This window comes from Poromitra crassiceps (genome assembly GCF_964638095.1).
Source record: "Poromitra crassiceps genome assembly, chromosome: 6".
Lineage (NCBI taxonomy): Eukaryota > Metazoa > Chordata > Actinopteri > Beryciformes > Melamphaidae > Poromitra > Poromitra crassiceps.
In genome coordinates this window covers 11,561,520-11,585,011 of record NC_139627.1, presented here as the reverse complement: position 1 = coordinate 11,585,011, position 23,492 = coordinate 11,561,520, and the positions used below count along the sequence as shown (strand labels likewise).

Sequence of the window (23,492 nt, the reverse complement as noted above, 5' to 3'; positions counted from 1 at the left end):
CTAAGATGAGTTATATTACCCCCCCCCACCCCGCCATACAGAAAGGTGAAATTAGCTATATAGTTTTTTTTTTCTTCTTCTTACCATGCTGTCAACATGCTGGGATATGTCCTTAAAAATATGATCTCAAAGCATGTCACGTAAGGGTTAACGCACGACGAGGTGTCCATTAACCATTATCAGAAATGAATGGACGACGCTGAGGCGTGAACCGTCCGAGGCGAAAGCCAAAGACGGTTGCTTCCGCGAAGTCCATTAATTTATACCATGGTCACAAACAAGACCATTCATTTATATTTCCATGCATTTTGCAATCAAAATGTCATTTTCATAACCTTGAATATGAGTTGAGAACCGGCGAGACAAAATAGTCCCCTCAGCTGCTCAAGATTAGGCTATCATTGGATAAAATGGCTGCTTAGTGCCTGCTGCACCTGGCACAATTCTAGAGTCAAGCAAACTAATAATTTGGCCAATTGTATGTAACAACATACAAAATAAAACAGCAATGTCTAAGAATGCAATGCCATATAACTGGGTCGTTTAAACTCACATTCCAGGGAATTACATTAACGTCTGTGGGTCTTATAGACGTAAAAGGCGCGTGCCACGCTCGGAGTAGACTGAAAACCATCTGAAGCTTTCAGTATGTTGGAGTCCAGGTATGTTACAAGGACGTCTCTCAGTGTGTTGCTGTTAACTGCCCATTTCGTTGTTTTATTTTTGTTGATCTCGTCTTTTTCCTCTTCGACTTGATTTGTATCAGTGATAAGAGGCAGCGCACGCTCTCCCAGAGCGCCTGGCTGCTGCTTGCTGCAAGTTGTAAACAAGAGGGTTTGACAGTTGACAGCTGAGAGCCCGGCTTCTGTCAGCTGACCAGAACGAAAATCAGATTTCTAAATAGCCGTTATTTTTAATAAACTGAGCACACAGGGGTAATCTAAATAGTTACTTTGACCGACAATTCTTTTCCCCATACTTATAAAGGTGCCATATTAAGCGTTAACGGTGGTATAGAGCTCAAACGGCTCTGTCGTGATCCTGGCGCATTGATATGAACGGTGAACAGACCATTTAGCTAGGTGTACATTATCACTCTACATTATCACAAATTATGCACCTTGCAGCCAATCGGAATCGAGTATTCACCGACCCAGACCATGGTATAAGTGTAGATATATAACGCTCAAATCAGAATCTGTCAGCAGTACTAGTCAATCTTATACTATAGTCACCTGACACATGTATCAGAACTGTCAGTTTGGCTCAGCCAGTGAGAGCAGGCAGCGAGACACAACCATGGACAGAAATCAGACAACTTGATTGATGTATTTGGGGAAACTCAATTCAGTTCTTCCGCCGTTCTTTCCGAGTGGATTTGGATTGAGTGACTCTGATTGGCTGAAGGAGTTGTCTGTCAAGGCAAGTACTCCCACCCAGTGAAATCAAGGGGGACGGATTTGAGTCCATGATCAGTGGGCAAGCTCTTCCCCTTTCCCACGAGGACGCGGAAGTAACCCCGAAAGCTGTCATTCTCTCGTAACGGACAAGCCCGTCTTTTATTGTCACACGAACACCACATGCATGCGGCCACAACACACTCATGCTGACGGTGGCCGGTGAAAAGTGTACTCTGCATTTAACCCATCCAGGCATGTCCTTTCCTCCGGGGGGCAGGCCAGGAGCAGTGGTCGCTTTCTCGTACAGCGCCCGGGGACCAACTTTGGATGTTGTCGTCACTGGTCGGATGACGATGACGATCTGATCTTCTGCATGTTTTTAGTGGGGGGGTTATATACGGAGGAACCCCCTGGGGGAGCACGGGGAGAACATGCAAACTCCACACAGAGAGAAAGGCCCTTACGACGAGATACCCCACCTGGGCAGTAGGCACTGAAGATATGGGGGGGGAAAACAACCACAGCGCCCACAGTGTCCCAGGCGAGAATCGAACTCAGGACCTTCTGACTGTGAGGCGACAGCTCTACCACTGAGCCACCGTGCCATTCATCGAATGGCCACTTGAGGCAGGGCTCAGAAGTCCCCTCGCTCCTGTTCACCCCATGTTAAAATGCCCCGCTTTTAAGCACAGCCTGGGCCTCAACACAGTTTTGGTCTAACTAATTTCACCTTTTCATAACAACTGTAGGGGGGTCATTTCTTATGTAACTCGCCCGTTTGGAGTAAAATAGATGATAGAAAAGGGGGTGATTGACAGGTCACCTGTCCAGTGATCGCGCAGCTTGCCGATCACGGACCAATAGCAGGCGGAGCTGCGGCACTGGGAAACCCCCATCTCACGTGAGCCGCAGCACGGACTCAACCCATTCCCTCCCACTCTGCTGACGAAAAAATCAAGATGGCGACGGGCAACGAATCAACTCCAAACGGGAGACCAAAATGAATGGGATAGCTGTGTCCATACTTTTTTTTTAGGTCAGTGGTCCAGACTGACACGTAGAGTGAGGTCACGTTATCAGCATCGTTTTTAGCAGGCTACTCTGCCGTGAACGAAGAGAGAGAGAGAGAGAGAGAGAGAGAGAGAGTGAGAGAGAGAGAGAGAGAGAGAGAGAGAGAAAGTGTGTTTGTATGTGAGAGATTGAGAGAAATGAGAACCTCTACACAACAGTCTGCATGTTTCCATGTCTAGTCTGTGGACCCGAGGGGCTGCAGCAGTCAGGGAGCAGAGCGACGTGAAGCCTGTAATCAGTCTGGATGCTGTGCACGTCTCCCCTCCTGTACTTATGTTTCTATATGTGACAGCAGGCATAGCAGAACCAGACGAGGCGCGGCCCAGACAGAACAGCTTCAGGGCAGGAAACTCACATTTCCACTGCAGGGAATGTGCAACTGTGACGGACGACTTGGAGAGTAGACGTCAGTGTCTTATCGCTCTCTGGATCTCGACTCCGATGTATTTATCGCTGCTTTCTGCCTCTACACACTGTTTATTGACCTCGTTTGTGTTTCTATAGCAATCTGCACCTACCAGTCATAACTTTGGAAACAGCATATTTTGTCTTTATTATTACTCATATTTCAGAATGGCAGTAAAGACATCAAAACTATGAAATAACCCAATGGCGGAGCACTGGCGGCCTAAAGGCAAGGGTGAAATTTCCATAGAGACAGGGACATGTCGCCCCCACTTTTTCACTGCAAAAATCATGGACGTGGGCTGACATTGCTGTCTTTCAAAGGCTGTAACAGGCTCATTTTTAAACCTAAAGTTAAGAGAATATAGTATCATATGAAACTAGAAGACGTCGGGCATCCATTGGTACCAACCCTGTCATGCTCGCTTGTCGGCAAGGGGGCTAAATACCGCTCCAAATTTAGGCTATTTATGGCCATTTTTAAAGGGGGCCCTTGACCTCTCACCTCATATCTGAATAAGAATGGGCTCTATGGGTACCCACGTGTCTGCTCTTTATAGACAGCCCCACTTTATGCTAAACTCATGCAAAAACAAAACCATGGAAAATAAAGAAAATTCAGTTTTTGCATGCAGTATATACGTGTTATTTTTGCCTATTTGAATATTACTGCACACTGGATGCAGTCTTTTGCATTGCATAATTGCATAAATTGGGTGAAGCCGAGAGTCTTGTGGGTTCAAGGAGCCCAATTGTATTCACCTGTGATGATGTTAGTCCTCATAGTAGCTATTTACTTGTAGTGAGACCATCTTTCGAAATCCTCACTGTATAAAATGAGCTATTGTCACCTTTAGGCATTCAGGGGATGCTTGGCTTTATAGGTATATTGACAATAAGGGGGTTTCTGAGCAATTTCCAGAACAGAAATGCTCACCAATTTCAGAGAAATACAATTCTTTGATACCAAATCACTGCATGAATTTGTCTATGATGTTCCTCAAGGTCTTGATGTAGTTAAATGTGTCCCCCCCCCCCAGTTCCCAAATTGTCAAAAATGATTAAGTTTCCCCGCATGGTCAAAAATCTATCTATCTATGTATCTATCTATGTATCTATCTATCTATCTATCTATCTATCTATCTATCTATCTATCTATCTATCTATCTATCTATCTATCTATCTATCTATCTATCTATCTATCTATCTATCAATCTATCAATCTATCTATCTATCTATCTATCTATTTATATATCCATCTATCCATCTATCCATCTATCTATCTCTCTCTCGCTCTCTATCTATCTCTCTCTCGCTCTCTATCTATCTATCTATCTATCTATCTATCTATCTATCTATCTATATATATATCTATCTATCTATCTATCTATCTATCTATCTATCTATCTATCTATCTATCTATCTATCTATCTATCTCTATCTCTCTCTCTCTCTCTCTCTCTCTCTCTCTCTCTCTCTCTCCATCTATCTCTATAACTAAATGACTGTAAGTCCTTGTGAGTCCCAAGTGGTAGAGAGGAAGTTGGTTAAACTCACTCCCCAGTCTAAAGGGCCGAGCTCTCTTGGCGTAGTGGTTAGCATGTGCGCTTTGGAAGCAGGAAGCAGTCGGTGGATCGAATCCCGCTCCACCCCTGGGCAAGCCCCTAACGTGGTTTGGTTGCTGCCTGTGCTGTCAACAGTACACAACGCAGGTTACATATCTGTCTGTCTATTAGTGTCATACAAAAGTAAACAACCGCCATGTCGTTTTATGAAAAAGGACTTTATTAATATTTTATAAATGGTACAATATGATACATTACAGTAAACAACATGGGACAGACGACATGTAGTGGAATTGTGCAAATGAACGGGACTGTTCTCTGTGTGTGTGTGTGTCTGTGTGTGTGTGTGTGTGTGTGTGTGTGTGTGTGTGTGTGTGTGTGTCTGTGTGTGCGCGTGTGTGTGTGTGTGTATATGTGTCTGTGTGTGTGTATATGTGTGTGTGTGTGTGTGTGTGTGTGTGTGTGTCTGTATGTGCGCGTGTGTGTCTGTGTGTGCGTGTGTGTGTATATGTGTCTGTGTGTGTGTGTGTGTGTGTGTGTGTGTGTGTGTGTGTGTGTGTGTGTATGCGCCTGGTTACACACTGTATGTATGGGATCCTGAGTGTGTGATTTGTGTGCCATGCTCGCGAGCGAAAGGCGAAGCCGCACAGAAAGCAAAAGTAAGACTTATGTCAAGTTCAAGTGTTGTTATGATCAAAGTGCAGGAACAGCAAAGCTCCGCCTGAAATAACCAAACCAACCACGGTGCAGCTCAACTCTTACTTCCAAAAAGGTGAGAATACAAGGAACGCACGGATGAGTTTGCATAATGGCGTAATAATGAATGAGTGAATACATGTCGTGCTATGCTAGTGTAGATATCAGGACTCAACTTTTGTTGGTTGGTTTGTTTGTTTTCTCCAGTTTTGACCCGTTACCCTGAAGTGACAGTCCTCAGTCTCAACACCTGATCAAGTTACACAGATCGCTTTCGCCCTGCAGGACAAAAGTGGCATTTCCTGCTTCAGACCCGAGGGCATAACGGCTTTTTTTCGATTATTTCAGGCTATTCTTATTCACTGTTCGTACACAAACCTATGAAAAGTAACGCACTATACATGGAATTCGTATTCGTAGAGTGTGACGTTCAAATAAGCGGGGGCGCCCTAAGCGTGACTTTCACGCCACTGGAGTTCGAAATCCTCACAGTTTTTATTTAAGCCTAACCCAAACCCTAACCCTAATCTTAACCCTAACCTTAACCAAGTTGTTTTACTTGCCTAAGCATGACTGTTAGAACCAACATTTGGGACATAGTTAACTGTGTTGCAGGGTCTTTTATTGTGAAAGTTATGACCGGAAAACAATGTTTACACTGGTGTTGCTGGACCACATGTTTCAGGGCCTTGTGCAGGCGCACTGAGCACTTGTTTCGCTGGACAGTCGCAGGATTATGCATGAAACTGAAGGAAAACGGTTTCATGAGAGGATAGCGTGTTTATTTGACCGCAGCAGCAGACAAAGCACTCCTGCTTCCAATAAGTTGCACAAAGAATCAGAGAAATATTTCGGGCAAAAACAAAAACCAGTGACAGTGCTAATGAGAAAGCCGTGGTTTAGCGTCCCTGTTTATCCCTCAAGTGGAAACCAGGCCATGGGGGGGGGCTTCTATGCAACCGGATGCGATGTGCGCTCTCTACGTAAATCTACTGATGGGGCGGGGCTTATTTGGCGGTGATGACGGCCGGCACATCGGTCACGACGTCGGGGCCCGCCCCCTCCTCGTCCGAGTCACTCTCCGAGCTGTCTGTCTCGTCCGAGTCCGAGTCGCTGTCTGCGGCGCCGGGCGTGGCCGTGGCCTCCTCGCTGCTCTGGCTCTCGTCGTCCTCGGACTCCTGGCTGGCGCTGGCGCTGTCGCTGCTGGCGCTGGCGCTGTCGCTGCTGGCGCTCTCCTCCTCCTCCTCCTCCTCGGTGGCGCTGGCGCTGTCGCTCTCGCTGTCACTGGCGCTGGAGGTAGCGTCGCTGTTGCCGGGGCCGGCCTCCTCTGGGAGAGCGGCCTGACGGACCTCCGCGTCCTGGGCGGTGCCAGAGGCGGCGTCCAGGCCCTGGCTCTCCACCTCGGGGGTGCTGGTGTCCTCCTCCAGGAGGAGGTCAGTGTGCACCTGGAGAGCCTGGCGGGGTGGGGGAGCAGAGGGGGAAGGACCAGTTCACTTCATTTGTTAACCGTTTGTTACATTAACTGAAAATGCATCGCTGGACTAATGGATGACTTTTGGCTCCAATTGATTTTTCATCTCTGCATTTCTGGTAACACTTTACAGTATGGGTGCATTAATGCTTATTAAGGGTTAGTTAACTCTAACCCTCACCATTAACTAACCATAACTATTAAATAATGAATAGATTAATACCTAGTTAACATGAACATCATCTAGCTATTAAACTTCCACAATGTCTGAAATTGACGACACAGGAGTGTGGTTATTTAACCATGACCAAACCATTTCTCTAACCTTAACCAAGTTGTTTTAGTTGCCTATACCCATAAGCGTAAAACACGTTGTTGGCTATGGTCTCGTGGCATCTAAAAATGTGAATGTGTGTCCAGTCTGTCCACAGTTTTGGGCCCGTGAGAGCGAGTGAAAGTCCAGCAGAAACCCAGACAGAACTAAACTGACCTGTACCTTGTACACCTTCAGGCTCTTCTCCACCTCGTTGCCGTCGGTCATGTCGTAGGCTGTCTTCTTCCCCTCAAACTCGTAGGACTTGTAAGGCTCGGGGATCTTCTGGTAGGACTTGTCCTCCACGTAGATGATGGACTTGTAGTCGCTGGGGTAGCCGCCCAAGCTGTCGCCGCGGCCCGAGTCGGTGACCACGGTGGGCTCGATGGGGTCTGGGGTGGGCTCGGCCACGGGCTCGTCAGTCACCACCACCGGGACCACGGTGACGGGAGCCAGGGTGGAGGACTCGTCCGACTCCGAGCTGTCACTGGAGTCATCCTCCTCTGTCTCCTGGAGAGAGCGAGAGCGAGAGACTTGTACTTAAAACTCAATTACTGTTACAGTAGAACTACACTCGCTAGCTGCTAGCTGCTAGCTGCTACTGTTCAGTCGAAAGAAAATAGTTCCTACATGAACCTGCTCACAAGGTCTGTGGTTTATCTTGAGTAACTGGGTCATGATTTCTAGGGACATTGCTGCTGAGTTTTTAAAATGTATGTTTTGGGCGCTGTGAGCACCACAAGCCAAGTGCCATCCAGTTCCATTGTATCTGAGAGAAGGCAGAAATCTCTAAGGTCGATATCTCCAAAACTCAGCGAGTCACACCAAAACGATGGATAAATAGCACTACAGGTAAGGGGAAAAAATATGTATTTTGGATTTTGGGGTGAACTGTCTCTTTAAATGAATAGTATGTGCTTTGACCTCTGAGTATACCTATATGCCTCTGAGAATGGAAGCTTATTCTACTGCTGCAACAACCAATGGTGTCCATTAACATCTGAGAGTAAAAACATCCTCAAGCAAGATGTCAGCTAGATGTCTAAAATGTGTGTGTATGTGGACTGTCTCATGCTGTGTGTGTATGTGGAGTATCTCATGCATGATGTGTGTGTATGTGGAGTGTCTCATGCATGATGTGTGTGTATGTGGAGTGTCTCATGCATGATGTGTGTGTATGTGGAGTGTCTCATGCATGATGTGTGTGTATGTGGACTGTCTCATGCATGATGTGTTTGTATGTGGAGTGTCTCATGCATGCTGTGTGTGTATGTGGAGTGTCTCATGCATGCTGTGTGTGTATGTGGACTGTCTCATGCATGATGTGTTTGTATGTGGAGTGTCTCATGCATGCTGTGTGTGTATGTGGACTGTCTCATGCATGATGTGTGTGTATGTGGACTGTCTCATGCATGCTGTGTGTATGTTGAGTGTCTCATGCATGATGTGTGTATGTGGAGTGTCTCATGCATGATGTGTGTGTATGTGGAGTGTCACATGCATGCTGTGTGTGTATGTGGACTGTCTCATGCATGCTGTGTATGTGGACTGTCTCATGCATGATGTGTGTGTATGTGGACTGTCTCATGCATGATGTGTGTGTATGTGGACTGTCTCATGCATGCTGTGTATGTGGGCTGTATCATGCATGCTGTGTGTGTATGTGGACTGTCTCATGCATGATGTGTGTGTATGTGGAGTGTCTCATGCATGATGTGTGTGTATGTGGAGTGTCTCATGCATGCTATGTGTATGTGGACTGTCTCATGCATGCTGTGTGTGTATGTGGACTGTCTCATGCATGATGTGTGTGTATGTGGACTGTCTCATGCATGCTATGTGTATGTGGACTGTCTCATGCATGCTGTGTGTGTATGTGGAGTGTCTCATGCATGCTATGTGTATGTGGACTGTCTCATGCATGATGTGTGTGTATGTGGAGTGTCTCATGCATGCTATGTGTATGTGGACTGTCTCATGCATGCTGTGTATGTGGACTGTCTCATGCATGCTGTGTGTGTATGTGGACTGTCTCATGCATGCTGTGTATGTGGACTGTCTCATGCATGCTGTGTGTGTATGTGGACTGTCTCATGCATGCTGTGTGTGTATGTGGACTGTCTCATGCATGCTGTGTATGTGGACTGTCTTATGCATGATGTGTGTGTATGTGGACTGTCTCATGCATGTTATGTGTATGTGTACTGTCTCATGCATGCTGTGTATGTGGACTGTCTCATGCATGCTGTGTGTGTATGTGGACTGTCTCATGCATGCTGTGTGTGTGTATGTGGACTGTCTCATGCATGCTGTGTATGTGGACTGTCTCATGCATGCTGTGTGTGTATGTGGACTGTCTCATGCATGCTGTGTATGTTTGTGGACTGTCTCATGCATGCTGTGTATGTGGACTGTCTCATGCATGCTGTGTGTGTTTGTGGACTGTCTCCTGCATGCTGTGTATGTTTGTGGACTGTCTCATGCATGCTGTGTGTGTTTGTGGACTGTTTCATGCATGCTGTGTGTGTTTGTGGACTGTCTCATGCATGCTGTGTGTATATTCTCTGTTGACTGGTTACTCACGCTCTCATCGGTGTCGTCGTCGTCGCTGTCCTGGCTGTCTGTGTCATCGTTGTCACTGCTGACGGAGGCAGTGTCAGAGACTGAATCCGTCGCCGCACCGGCTGCAACGTCTAATGGGGATGCTGCTGCCTCCTGCTGTATCAGGGATGCTCGCACTGCCGGCTGCTGCTGCTGCAAAAAAACAACAACAACAGTAGAACTTAACGTTGTAAATGTTAACAGAACGGAGGACAACAACCGTGTTTGAAAATGTGTAAGAATAAGAATTACCAGCCCAGTTTTTTGAATCTCAACAATCTCAAAATATGATGCATATCAACATTTCTAGATATGTGTTACGACTGTGCCGTTTGTTTTTCTTCTTTTCTTTGTGAATTATATAGTTTATGTGTAGACTCGTCAGCGGACTGAGAGTCCGGTCCATTTTCCTCGTCGTTAGCTATTTCCGTGACATACTTCCTGGGTTGCGGGTGTTTATCTTGTGGTCGACAGTGTCTTTGGCTCAGTCTTTCCCAGGTGCAGCTGGTTGGCGATTTGGTTGCTGATTGGATTGCTGATTGGATAGCAGCCCTGTCTGTCTGCCTATATGGAGGACTCACTTTCAACATGACAACAGAGTGGTACTGGAGTGTGAGACCTGTACCCTCTCATCCGTGCATTTACACACCATTTCATTCAATTGGTTTTTCTTTGTGCATTTTGGTCTTTTGTTTATAAATCGTGTTTGTTTCTTTGTGTCTTGCAGGAACGAGGCGCTACCTTTTGTGGTAGGGAACAGCAGTGCCGACCGAGGGGTAACATCAGGTATTAAAGGCGGCGGCCTGCTGGACCAGATTTCCTTGTCAGCTAGAGTGTCCTCGTTCCCCCTTTCCCTTTTTAAGCAATAAAATGTTTTTGTTGCAACTTTGATACCGTTTCCGTGTATTTCATGTTACAGTCCTAACTCCTAGACTTGGGGCGTAACAATATGTGTAGGCCGATATTATCAAGTAGGCTAGTACCTCTAGCGGTCGCTATTGGAATAGCACAGAGGAAAGTGAGGGCCTTGTGGCCGGGGTGAGGGAGGGCATAAACATTTGAGAGCGTGGTTCACATGCCAGCGTGTTCAAAGTCGACAACCATAAGTCACTTCACGTTTATGTTACTTAAAGGGATAGTTTGGATTTTTCGATGTGGGGTTGTATGAGTACTTGATGTGAGTACTTGATGTGGGGTTGTATGAGTACTTAATGTGGGGTTGTATGAGTACTTGATGTGAGTACTTGATGTGGGGTTGTATGAGTACTTGATGTGGGGTTGTATGAGTACTTGATGTGGGGTTGTATGAGTACTTGATGTGAGTACTTGATGTGGGGTTGTATGAGTACTTGATGTGGGGTTGTATGAGTACTTGATGTGGGGTTGTATGAGTACTTGATGTGAGTACTTGATGTGGGGTTGTATGAGTACTTGATGTGAGTACTTGATGTGGGGTTGTGTGAGTACTTGATGTGGGGTTGTATGAGTACTTGATGTGAGTACTTGATGTGGGGTTGTATGAGTACTTGATGTGGGGTTGTATGAGTACTTGCCGACAGTCAGTGTAGCTACTACATGCTGTAGAATGCAACAGGCGAGTTTGGAGAAATGACGAACAGCTGCGTCAGGCAAGTAGAGTGTGAACCGCTTCCATGCTGCTCACCTGTAGGTAACCCAAGTCTCCACAAGCCCCGAGATGCCGAGTTGACTTGAAAAGGCATCATTTACACCCTGTTTTTAGCTGAGCTCCGAACTATCCCTTTAACCCTAACCCAAACCCTAACCCCTAACCTTAACCGAGCTGTTTTTTCTTAAGTAACCTTAACCCACATTGTTTTATTTGCGTGACGTTTTCAAATTAACCGACGTCTTCAAATACATTGACGTTTTCAAATGAACCGACATTTTCAAATTTACATTGGCACCGCTCCTGTGGTTGGAGGAGTTGTTGAAATGCTGATGCAGTATGCAACGTATTTTGAAATGTTGATGCGCAACACATTTTGATATATTAATACGCAACACAATTTTAGATATGTTGATATGCAACAAATTTCTGGTTCAGAAACGTTCATATTGAACGTGGTTTGCAGACGTGTAAAATGCCAACAGTTTATTCTGGAGACTGGGTTAGAATGACAGATATGGGACTCGGGGTCGTGTCATGGTGAAGTGTGATTGATGATTCAACGTGTCCTCACCAAGTCCTCGTCTGAACTCTCGGAGCTCTCTTCTGAGTTGGTGGCGCTGGAAGATGCTGAGGGGCTGTTCTGTAACATCAGAGAGGTGCGGACAGTAAATCACGTGAATGGTCTCGTTACCTTTTGCTGCTTTTTAACAGCTTCATCACACAAGCCCAGGGCAAATGCCAATCAAAGAATATTAATTACTGGATGTGTCTTTGGCTCACAGGGTGAATGTGTTTTCACTGTCAATACTGAAGCGACTGGAAGATGAAAGATGATTTAGCCTGAAGAGTGAATAGATTATAGTGGAATGATTTAGAATGATTTAGCCTGAAGAGTGAATAGATTATAGTGGAATGTTGTTCAGATGAACCCCTTTTCACTCGCAACTCGTCAAATCCTGATGTTTGCTCAGGACTCATTGGCGTCACTTTTTAACACAGTGGGTACCCCCTTTTTGTCATCTTTCAACGTGCAGGGTAGTCCAACAGACTTCTAAATAACTCCCACAATGTGCAGGGTAGTCCAACAGACTTCTAAAGAACTCCCACAACGTGCAGGGTAGACCAACAGACTTCTAAAGAACTCCCACAACGTGCAGGGTAGACCAACAGACTTCTAAAGAACTCCCACAATGTGCAGGGTAGTCCAACAGACTTCTAAAGAACTCCCACAACGTGCAGGGTAGACCAACAGACTTCTAAAGAACTCCCACAACGTGCAGGGTAGACCAACAGACTTCTAAAGAACTCCCACAATGTGCAGGGTAGTCCAACAGACTTCTAAAGAACTCCCACAACGTGCAGGGTAGTCCAACAGACTTCTAAAGAACTCCCACACCGTGCAGGGTAGTCCAACAGACTTCTAAAGAACTCCCACAACGTGCAGGGTAGTCCAACAGACTTCTAAAGAACTCCCACACCGTGCAGGGTAGTCCAACAGACTTCTAAAGAACTCCCACAATGTGCAGGGTAGTCCAACAGACTTCTAAAGAACTCCCACAACGTGCAGGGTAGTCCAACAGACTTCTAAAGAACTCCCACACCGTGCAGGGTAGTCCAACAGACTTCTAAAGAACTCCCACAACGTGCAGGGTAGTCCAACAGACTTCTATAGAACTCCCACAACATGCAAGGTAGTCCAATATCTTCTATAGAACTCCCACAACATATACCAATAGACTTCTATATAACTCTCACAATGTGCAGGGTAGTCCTATACAGTAGAACTCACACAACATGCAGGGTTGTCCAATAGACTTCTATAGAACTCCCACAACGAGCAGGGTAGTCCAATATACTTATATAGAACTCCCACAACGAGCAGGGTAGTCCAATATACTTATATAGAACTCCCACAACGAGCAGGGTAGTCCAATAGACTTCTATAGAACTCCCACAACGAGCAGGGTAGTCCAATAGACTTCTATAGAACTCCCACAACGAGCAGGGTAGTCCAATAGACTTCTATAGAACTCCCACAACGAGCAGGGTAGTCCAATAGACTTCTATAGAACTCCCACAATGTGCAGGGTAGTCTGATATACTTCTATAGAACTCCAACAACATGCAGGGTAGTCCAATAGACTTCTATAGAACTCCCACAACATACAGGGTAGTCCAATAGACTTCTATAGAACTTCCACAACATACAGGGTAGTCCAATATACTTCTATAGAACTCTCACAACAAGGGTGTTCTGGTGGGGGTAGTCTCTAGATGTCAACCCGTAAATCATATTTCAACATGTTTATTGTTTAACCCTAACCCAAACACAGCCTTAACCTTACCTTAACCCTGACCCAAACACAGCCTTAACCTTACCTTAACCCTGACCCAAACACAGCTTTAACCTTACCTTAACCCTGACCCAAACACAGCCTTAACCTTACCTTAACCCTGACCCAAACACAGCCTTAACCTTACCTTAACCCTGACCCAAACACAGCTTTAACCTTACCTTAACCCTGACCCAAACACAGCCTTAACCTTACCTTAACCCTGACCCAAACACAGCTTTAACCTTACCTTAACCCTGACCCAAACACAGCCCTAACCTTACCTTAACCCTGACCCAAACACAGCCTTAACCTTACCTTAACCCTGACCCAAACACAGCCTTAACCTTACCTTAACCCTGACCCAAACACAGCCTTAACCTTACCTTAACCCTGACCCAAACACAGCCTTAACCTTACCTTAACCCTGACCCAAACACAGCCTTAACCTTACCTTAACCCTGACCCAAACACAGCCTTAACCTTACCTTAACCCTGACCCAAACACAGCCTTAACCTTACCTTAACCCTGACCCAAACACAGCCTTAACCTTACCTTAACCCTGACCCAAACACAGCCCTAACCTTACCTTAACCCTGACCCAAACACAGCCTTAACCTTACCTTAACCCTGACCCAAACACAGCCTTAACCTTACCTTAACCCTGACCCAAACACAGCCCTAACCTTACCTTAACCCTGACCCAAACACAACTTTAACCTTACCTTAACCCTGACCCAAACACAGCCTTAACCTTACCCACATTGTTTTAGTTGCCAAGTGTGTTACTGTAAGTAATGGGGGGGTCGTGACCAAACACTATTTGATGAGTTGGAATTGATAATGTGTTGTTCAGAGTGGAGAGCAGAGGAGAGGAGATGGGGAGAAAAGAGAGGAGAGGAGAGGGGAGAGGAGAGAGAGGGGAGAGGAGAGAGGAGGGGAGATGAGAGGGGAAAGGAGAAGGAGATGAGAGAGGAGGCGAGATGAGGAAAGGAGAGAAGAGAGGAGGATAAGTTAATGGTGTACCTGTACAGGAGGAGCAGCTCTGTACTGAGGAAACACTGCCTGTTTTCTGACGGCTGGAAGTAGTCTTCTGATGGGGGGAGCTGGTCTCACCTGAGGGAGGGAGGGACGAACAGGTCAATGTGAGTGTCTCTCTCTCTCTCTCTCTCTCTCTCACACACATACGCACACACACACACACACACACACACACACACACACACACACACACACACACACACACACACACACACACACACACACACACACACACACACACACACACACACACACACACACACACACACACACACACACACACACACACACACACACACACACACACACACACATCAGATACTCACCACTTCTTCAGAGCTGCTCTCTGAACTGCTGCTGCTGGATAGTTGTCTGGCCTAAAACGCACAGACATATCAACATCAACACAGATGAAAGGATTACCACATTTTCATGTTTTCACTATAGGGATGCACTGATGTGAAAGTTATTGCCGATAACCGATGTTTACTGATGTCGATATTATCTGTACAAAAACAAGTTCCTCTCATAATCAAATGTTGTACTGTACATACTGAAAAACATTTAAATGTTTATTTGAAAAATTATGTTTTCTTTATTCAGTATCGATATATTAAAAAATGACTAACACCATCCAGTACTGATATGAGTGCCGATATTGTCCATCCCTTCACTTCAGTTGAAGATGGCACTTTTTCACAGCAGCCATTTTGTGTCTAAAAAGGCAGGAAGTCACACAGGGGCGAGCAAAACATTAACAAGGGTTTCCAACATCCAATCCATTTAGGTGTTCCAGTGCTGGGGCCCTCGTTAGTGTTTTGGTTGCACTTGTCTTACTTCCTCCCTTTTAGACACAAAATGGCTGCTGTGAAAAAAGGCCCTTTTGGCGACGATTTCCTTTCAAACCTCAGCGGAAAAATTAAAAAAGAAAAATGCATGGCGTACGCTACTACAGCATGGGGTGTGTATGACATCATAAAGCAAAATATGAACGAGACAGATCCCTTCATCAGGCGAGCTGTAACGGGACTCACTGGCCGGCAGAGGACCGTGGCGAAGAGGAGGACGAAGACAACGGCCACTTTCATCGTGTCACAGTTTGGCGTGTCTGCACGGAGAGAAAGAAATAGAAACACACCAGTTGAAGTCACAGAGCGACATGGCGTTATCGTGAAATACGATTACAGCACCCCCTACTTAATAATAGTTCCAGCGCGGCTGCAAAAATATGGTGGCGCATTGTGTCAAGTGTACTGGCTCGGGGAACGGTCCGGCCCCCGGTCCCTTAGGTTTCTGACAATGTGGCCCCCTGAACAATTTAGTTGAATAGCCCTGCTGTAAAACCCAGTCGCCCTCATATTCTGGTTTATTTCAAGAAAAACATTTTGGCTAGTTGAAATTAATTGGCTCGTAACTTTAAAATCTAGCAGCCATATTGGCTGGTGATAAAAAAAAGTTGAATCTCAAACCCTGCAGTGAGAGCAGGTGGTGACATAGGAGTGAGTGAGAAAAGGAGCAAATATATGATTGTTAAGACTGAATACTGACATCACAACCGTCTAATCCTAATGTTAATTTAAAATGAGATATTCCTATATGAATCTGGCTTCAAACAACCAAAATCTTTATATGATGATAATAATAATAATCAATGATGGTGGTTCACAGACGTGTCCCCCGACGGGGGGACACGCCTCCCCGACACGCCCCCCGGCCCCCCCAAGTTCAGATGCGTTCCGCTATCCCTGGCGCGCGCCATAACTTCATACCAAGCACAATGACACGTCAAACTGAGAATGAGCTGCGAGCTCCTGCCTAAATTCCTCCCTAAAAATGGTCGCCTGTCACATGAATCTAACGACCAGTGGCGTGTAACAGGAAGTAATTAAGTCCTTAATTAAAGACCAAAGAAGAAGACTTACAGTAAAGACTTGAGACTTAAACCGGCAGCTATGCTTCCCCGATGACTCTCGTCTACACACTAAGTACAACATTTCTCTCTCTGTCATCAGACCGGTTTGGAGCATGGTTTGTCGAACTGGGTCAGGGTGCAAACCGGGTTGCTCGGTCGACAAGATACGAGCAAATAACCAAAAACGATTTAGTCCGACCAGATCCTGGAGCCAGACCAAATCTATCTTTGGGCCTCGGGCAAAGGAAAACAGTAGGCTACTGCAGTTTACGACCAGTTATATTATTATTATTATTATTATTATTATTATTAGTAGTAGTAGTAGTAGTATTATTAGTATTATTATTATCATTTACTCATTTTTTAAATCCAAACTATACGGTGTCAAACCTAGCTTAGCAACCTATAGCGGAAGCTAAATGGAGGGAAAACTGACATCTACAACTATGCTGACTATTATTATTATTATTATTATTATTATTATTATTATTATTACTATTATTATTATTATTAGTAGTAGTAGTATTAGTATTATTAGCCTTTACTCATTTTTAAAATCCAAACTTTACGGTGTCAAACCTAGCTTAGCAACCAATAGCGGAAGCAAAATGGAGGGACAACTAGTGCTGACATCTGCAACTATGCTGACTGTGCCGAAAGCAGAGAGGAACCCGCACCGCTGCCTCAAACCTCAAGTAAAACACTGCTATTATCCCTTCTTAATCTTAAAAACACATCTTTCTGTCACGACAGCGAGGAGATCACATCCATTTCGGGACAGTGACACATTTCCTTTTCCTGTTGGGCGGGAGGAATGCTCAAATCCTCCCAGCGCTGGCAGACACTGTGGCTTCTCCCGGGCCTTACAACCTCCACTTGCCCTGAAACATGCCCCTGGTTTGGGCCCCGGCTATGACAACAACAACATCACATAAGAGGCGTTCCTCAGGGAGGGCCCCGTCTACTTTCTGCCTTTAGTTCTACCTATAATGACCGTCTCATCCTATACACTGTGTAATTCACCATGTTCAAAACTGGAAGGCACGGAAACCACAGCCTCGTAGATACATGACAGACGCCCATGTAAGTAGGTGTGTGTGTGTGTGTGTGTGTGTGTGTGTGTGTGTGTGTGTGCGCGTGTGCGTGCGTGCGTGCGTGTGTGTGTGTATGCAGAGTGAGTATGAATTTGTGTGTGAGCCTGTGGATTTTTGCATGTGTTATTTATGATAGCCATGGCTTCTCATTAGACCCTGTGTGTGGTCTGCTCCTGCTACCAGCACTGCCCTCCAATCAGTGGCGTTGTTCGGCCTTAATGTACCTCTTAGAGAAGAAAAAAGAAAGGGGGAGAAGAGAGAGGGGAGAGGAGAGAGAGAGAGTCAGACGAGAGGAAAGGGTAAAAACACGAGGACCATGTTTTGTAGTAGCAAACTACCACCTTTATCATTTTTAGACTTGCCAAAAAGCTGTTTTAAAGTCTTAATATTTTTCGGATGAGAACGTAACATTCCAAATATGTGATCAGTTTATCAGAATAACGCCTATTTGGACATTTGTAACGAGCAGCGAGGAGCGCTGGCTGTGTGACCGGGTCGGACTAGCTAGTATCTGTCAAACCTACTGTAGTTACAGTTACAGTTACAGTTACAGTTAGGCTCCTGGCAGTGAGAAAACACTGTCGACGTGCTTTTGTAACTAACGTGAAATGCCGACTGGGTACAGCCATCGGCTCCTCGCAGCAGTAACGTTATGAGCATGTCTGAAGTTGGCCGCAGTGTAGCTGCTGAATGTTGCCAAACTTCATTCATAGTTTACAGTTTATCTGTGTTTACCGGCCGAAGAACAAATACAATTGCGTCTTACACGGAAGAGAAAAAGTGGGCGTGGCAACATAAGGTGAATAGAGACACTGCATGAAATAGGCCATGCCCATCACGGGGAAAGCTCTCCATTCACTTTCAAACACCAGCGTCATTTCACTTGAATTCAACATAGCTAAAAGCTGTTGTGTGGTGGGCTGCGCAGACAACAAATGTAAAAAGATCGCCAGTTAAAGTTTTTTTGTACTCACAAGCAAAAAAAAGAAAGCCACTGAGAATTGGCGAGAAGGAGAATGTGGATCTAGCTGTCACGGAAGTAAGTTGGAGTGTTCATCTTCCGTATATGTGATCTTTGTGTGCAACACGTGACATAGGAGAACGCCAGGATTCGGGGGGGAGTTGTTGTTTTCCCCCGTGTTGGGCGTGGTTTCTGAATGATGATGCGCTCCGCACTGTCTCTATCATCAGTTCCTTTGTTTAGATTAGAATGCTGTTACTTTGATTTGTCTTCCATGTCACTTTATTTTTGTTTCCAATTAAAAACTAAAGAAAGGCAGAAAAAGTGAAAGTAACTATAACTATAGCAACACTGCTGAAGAGTGTGAAAGAAAAGCAGATGGGAGGAGAGGAGAGGAAAAGAAGGAGCATAAAGAGATGGAGAGGAGGAACAGAAGATGGAAAACAGACAAATAGCAGGAGAGAGAGAGAATAGAACAATGTATAAAATCGATTTAATTTGTCTCTTTTAAGTCAAAACTCTCTTGAATCCAACTCTTTTAACTGAACCTAACTCTCTTAACCTATATTCTAACTTCGTTAAACGCTGCTGGAGTATCCCCGCTACATTACAGCCCCACAAAAGAATGAGCCTGCACCTCTCTGAAGCAGCAGACTAGCTGCTAGCTAATTAGCGTAGAACTCTGTCAGTGTGTTTACTCTGTGCGGTTAGCTTGGGCTGGCCCCGGTCATGTGACACATAATCCCGGGGTTAGGTTCCTGCTGCCCACATACAGCTTCCTCTTCCTGTCCCCGTTCAAGGACCCTACAAAAGAAGGATAAGACATATCTCTCACGTCACAGCGTTCCAATGTTGCATTGGGGCCAGACTTTGGGGTCAGTTCTATTGAAGTGAATGGGCCGGGTAGGGTCAGTCCCACTGTAAACCATCATATCAGTGTTGTTTCACCTTTGATTGAAAAATGCTTCCACCAGATTAAAGAAAACACATGACGTGATGTTCCATTCGGTCATGTGTCATCATGTAGTTTAGCTAATCCAGCTCTATTTTGGACCAAACAGGGGCTTGAGTTGAGCTGTGTGCAGCTGCTGGACAGAGCCATGATCTGTTTTCGAGACCAATGAGAAGGAAAACAAACTCACACATTTACACCAAAATGTTTTTTCTTTAAATCTGGTGGAAGCATTTTTCAATCAAAGGTGGGGCTTGGCTTACCATAGCTGCCCCATTCACTGCAATATAACTGCCCACCAAAACCAAATTCAAACACTGTGGCGTGAGCGTTGCCTGATCCTTCTTTTTATGCTCCTTGTCAGCGGTGTCACTGTAACGCTAATCAGTCAATGATATACAGTACAGCCACTGTCGCGGCTTCACCTTCAACCAATCACAGGCTGACTTCACCTTCAACCAATCATAGGCTGACTTCCGGACGGTAAAGCCCTTAAAAATAGCTTGTAATTAACTGCAATAAACGGCAACGCTTTACGAGGGATAGCCAAGCCAACGCTCAACAGTTTAATTAACAGCTGCCTTCTACATTCTGCTATGTGTGCATTCAAATCATTCCAAACAAAGTTGAAGTTGTAAATCTTAATCACTCAGAGGAACGGCACTGAACGCCCAAACGCTATTCATAAACCTATGCAATTTTGCGGAACTTATTGGAGGTTTAGCAACAGTTGTGGTTTTGCAAGTGCAATAGTAGGCCACTGTGCAGAAGTCTTTGGCATAAAACGATGGTAAAATCAAGATGCTTTCAAAAATAATGACATTTCTAAACGTAAAAAAAACTATAAAGAGCAGTCTACTGACTAATGCAGAAGACTATAAGCGATAACACCTTATTTGGATAGTCAGAGTATTTCTCACATTTCAACAGCTTATTAGTTAACATTCAGCAACTGTTTCACTTTTGTCTGTAGCTGTTTAACGGATTATGTGTGCACACACCTGATTCTCACCAGATGGAGCAATTATGGTAAATTATTCTGGGAAAATGTAGGTATGTTCATGAATTGTCACATACAATCTCTTAAACATCTACAGAGTTTAATGTCAACCATGCTATTGAAATGTTAGAATTACTCGGTAGACTGACTGTAGGCAGACTGTCCAAATAAGGTGTTACCAGATCAGGGCCGGTTCCAGAACAAGATGACTGGGGTGCATCCTAGATAGGAAGGGGTGCAGATGCCCCCACTCGGGTGGCCGTCCGAAAAATTTGACATGTTATTTTACTAAAAATAATGAATTTGACCATCATTTCAAGTAGAATGATACCACCCAAGCAAGAATATTTCAAGTGTTTCAAGTGCTTTACTGAAATATTTGGACCATATAATGATAATACAATTATCTCAACCTTAAAAGGTTACATATAGGTGCCAAAAAGCCATAAAATCACATCAAAGAACAAAGAAAAACAACAACTATAATTCAAGTTTAAACAGTAAGTGTGCAGCTGTACTGTAGCATTTATTTAATTTTTTTTTTTTTTTTTTACTTTTCAACTGAGCATGCAGACAATTAAAATAAGGGTGCAATGCATGCTTTTGCACCCCCGTAGAACCGGGCCTGTACCAGATAAACAACAACATAAGATCAAATTTAGATAAAAGAAAAATCTAAGGTGCCCAAGACTTTTGCACAGTAATATGACTAGTAACATATTTCAAATGCATGCAAACAAGAACATTGCTACTGTATTAAAAACCTGTTCACACTGCAGCTTTCCAAATGTTGCTTTGTATTCTCTATGCCCAAAATAAATATAATTCCAAAGAAAACAAACACTTTCCACATTACTTAAAGGGTCACTTCGCAAAAAAAAACAATGCTGATTTATTTCACACATGATCTCACACATGTCCAAAGACTGTAAACAGTTTTGCAGGCATTCATTTAGTTTGAGAGTTATTGAGAGTTGATTTGAGTCAAGTTGATGCCAGTGATATCATCGGAAGAATTACTACAACCCAATGATTCAGTGCCTTCCGATGACATCAACTGAACTCAAATCGACTCTCAATAACTCTCAAACTATAATGTCTGCAAAACTGTTTACAGTTTTTCAGATCACGTGCAAAATAAATCAGCCTTGTTTTCCGGTAGAGTGTCCCTTTAACATGCACTTAACTGTCAGTCATCCTGACATACACACGTTCAATAGTCAGTTTCTCACAAATCCTCACCTGCTTTGCACTTGAATGGAAAGTCGGTCTGGGAAGCTTCCGGAGGTCAGCGGCTGGAGAAGAGAGAGAGCCAGAGCGAGAGAGCATGAACAGATGTGGGCTACAGAGGGAGGGAGAGAGAGAGAGAGAGAGAGAGAGAGTAGAGTACGCTCCTGGGATCTCCTGGGATGGGTTGACTAGCTGAGTGATGCTGCGGAACGGGGCCTCCCGGTTGGCTTATAAACCTTCCAGCGTCCGGCGGCAGCCAATCAGGCCGGGGCTTGTGATGTCATGAGGTTAACCGCTCCGTGGGCCACCTCTCTCCTCTCTCCCACTCTTCCTGTGGTTGGTGCTGTGGTGGTGTGGGGGCACACACACACACACACACACACACACACACACACACACACACATAGACCATAGACAGACATAGGCATATACAAAGACGCAAATAATGGATAAAGACAAGCTTACACATACACAAAGGCATGTTAATGTACTCTCTCCCCTCCCCCCCATCTCTCTCTCACTCTCACACTCACTCACTCACTCACTCACTCACACACACGCACGCACGCACGCACGCACGCACGCACGCACGCACGCACACACACACACACACACACACACACACACACACACACACACACACACACACACACATCTGTAGGCTCACATCCTGTATTGTTGCTGAAGTTAATTTAAGGACATGTGGTGGCAGGCAGGGGGAAAAACAGCAACATATACAGCAGGGTGGCATGACAATGATTCAACTTCCCTCCCAATGTGCAGGCAGACACGAGGCAGACAGAGCAGCATCATCTGACTGACTGCGGCAGCCTTTTGGGCTAATTGGGAATTTTTGTCTGCGACTCCAGACCAATTTGTCTTCCTCAGCTTGAAGGGGGGGGGGGAGAGGTGCACGTTTAAAGGAGGTGAATCACTGAGAGTGCAGTGCACACATGTACATATAGGCTGCAGGTAACAGACCGTATGGAAGAGTGTGCAAACATGTAGGCTGCAGGTAATACTGTATGAAACGCATGTAGGCCGCAGGTAATACTGTATGAAACGCATGTAGGCTCCAGGTAATACTGTATGAAACGCATGTAGGCTGCAGGTAATACTGTATGAAACGCATGTAGGCTGCAGGTAATACTGTATGAAACGCATGTAGGCTGCAGGTAATACTGTATGAAACGCATGTAGGCTGCAGGTAACAGACCGTATGAAACGCATGTAGGCTGCAGGTAACACTGTATGAAACGCATGTAGGCTGCAGGTAATACTGTATGAAACACATGTAGGCTCCAGGTAATACTGTATGAAACGCATGTAGGCTGCCGGTAACAGACCGTATGAAACGCATGTAGGCTGCAGGTAATACTGTATGAAACGCATGTAGGCTGCAGGTAATACTGTATGAAACGCATGTAGGCTCCAGGTAATACTGTATGAAACGCATGTAGGCTGCAGGTAATACTGTATGAAACACATGTAGGCTGCAGGTAACACTGTATGAAACGCATGTAGGCTGCAGGTAACACTGTATGAAACACATGTAGGCCGCAGGTAATACTGTATGAAACACATGTAGGCTGCAGGTAATACTGTATGAAACGCATGTAGGCTGCAGGTAATACTGTATGAAACACATGTAGGCTGCAGGTAATACTGTATGAAACGCATGTAGGCTGCAGGTAATACTGTATGAAACACATGTAGGCTGCAGGTAATACTGTATGAAACGCATGTAGGCTGCAGGTAATACTGTATGAAACACATGTAGGCTGCAGGTAATACTGTATGAAACACATGTAGGCTG

The 23,492-nt window shown here is 45.0% G+C and overlaps 1 protein-coding gene across 2 annotated transcripts; it reads right to left on the bottom strand.

The window, feature by feature from the left end:
- Positions 1-4,640: 4,640 nt before the first annotated feature.
- spp1 (secreted phosphoprotein 1) lies at positions 4,641-21,846 on the bottom strand. Of its 2 annotated transcripts, none has more exons than XM_083639405.1 (8): positions 21,689-21,846; positions 15,562-15,635; positions 14,854-14,904; positions 14,513-14,602; positions 11,724-11,792; positions 9,505-9,675; positions 7,099-7,431; positions 4,641-6,591 (listed from the first exon to the last, which is right to left on the bottom strand). In XM_083639405.1, the coding sequence occupies exons 2-8, from the start codon at positions 15,613-15,615 to the stop codon at positions 6,145-6,147; spliced, it is 1,215 nt and encodes a 404-aa protein (XP_083495531.1). In that variant the 5' UTR covers positions 15,616-15,635; positions 21,689-21,846; the 3' UTR covers positions 4,641-6,144. The 2 variants fall into 2 exon arrangements, with proteins under 2 accessions (XP_083495531.1, XP_083495532.1); XM_083639406.1 differs by having other exon boundaries at positions 7,105-7,431.
- Between the last annotated feature and the right edge of the window lie 1,646 nt (positions 21,847-23,492).

Excerpts from the sequence above, each read along its gene's own strand:
- spp1 (XM_083639405.1), bottom strand. The coding sequence starts at position 15,615 with ATGAAAGTGGCCGTTGTCTTCGTCCTCCTCTTCGCCACGGTCCTCTGC. Across the intron at positions 14,603-14,853 it reads AGAGCAGCTCTGAAGAAGTG|GTGAGACCAGCTCCCCCCAT; the intron begins GTGAGTATCTGA and ends TCCCTCCCTCAG. Across the intron at positions 6,592-7,098 it reads TGAAGGTGTACAAGGTACAG|GCTCTCCAGGTGCACACTGA; the intron begins GTCAGTTTAGTT and ends CCACCCCGCCAG.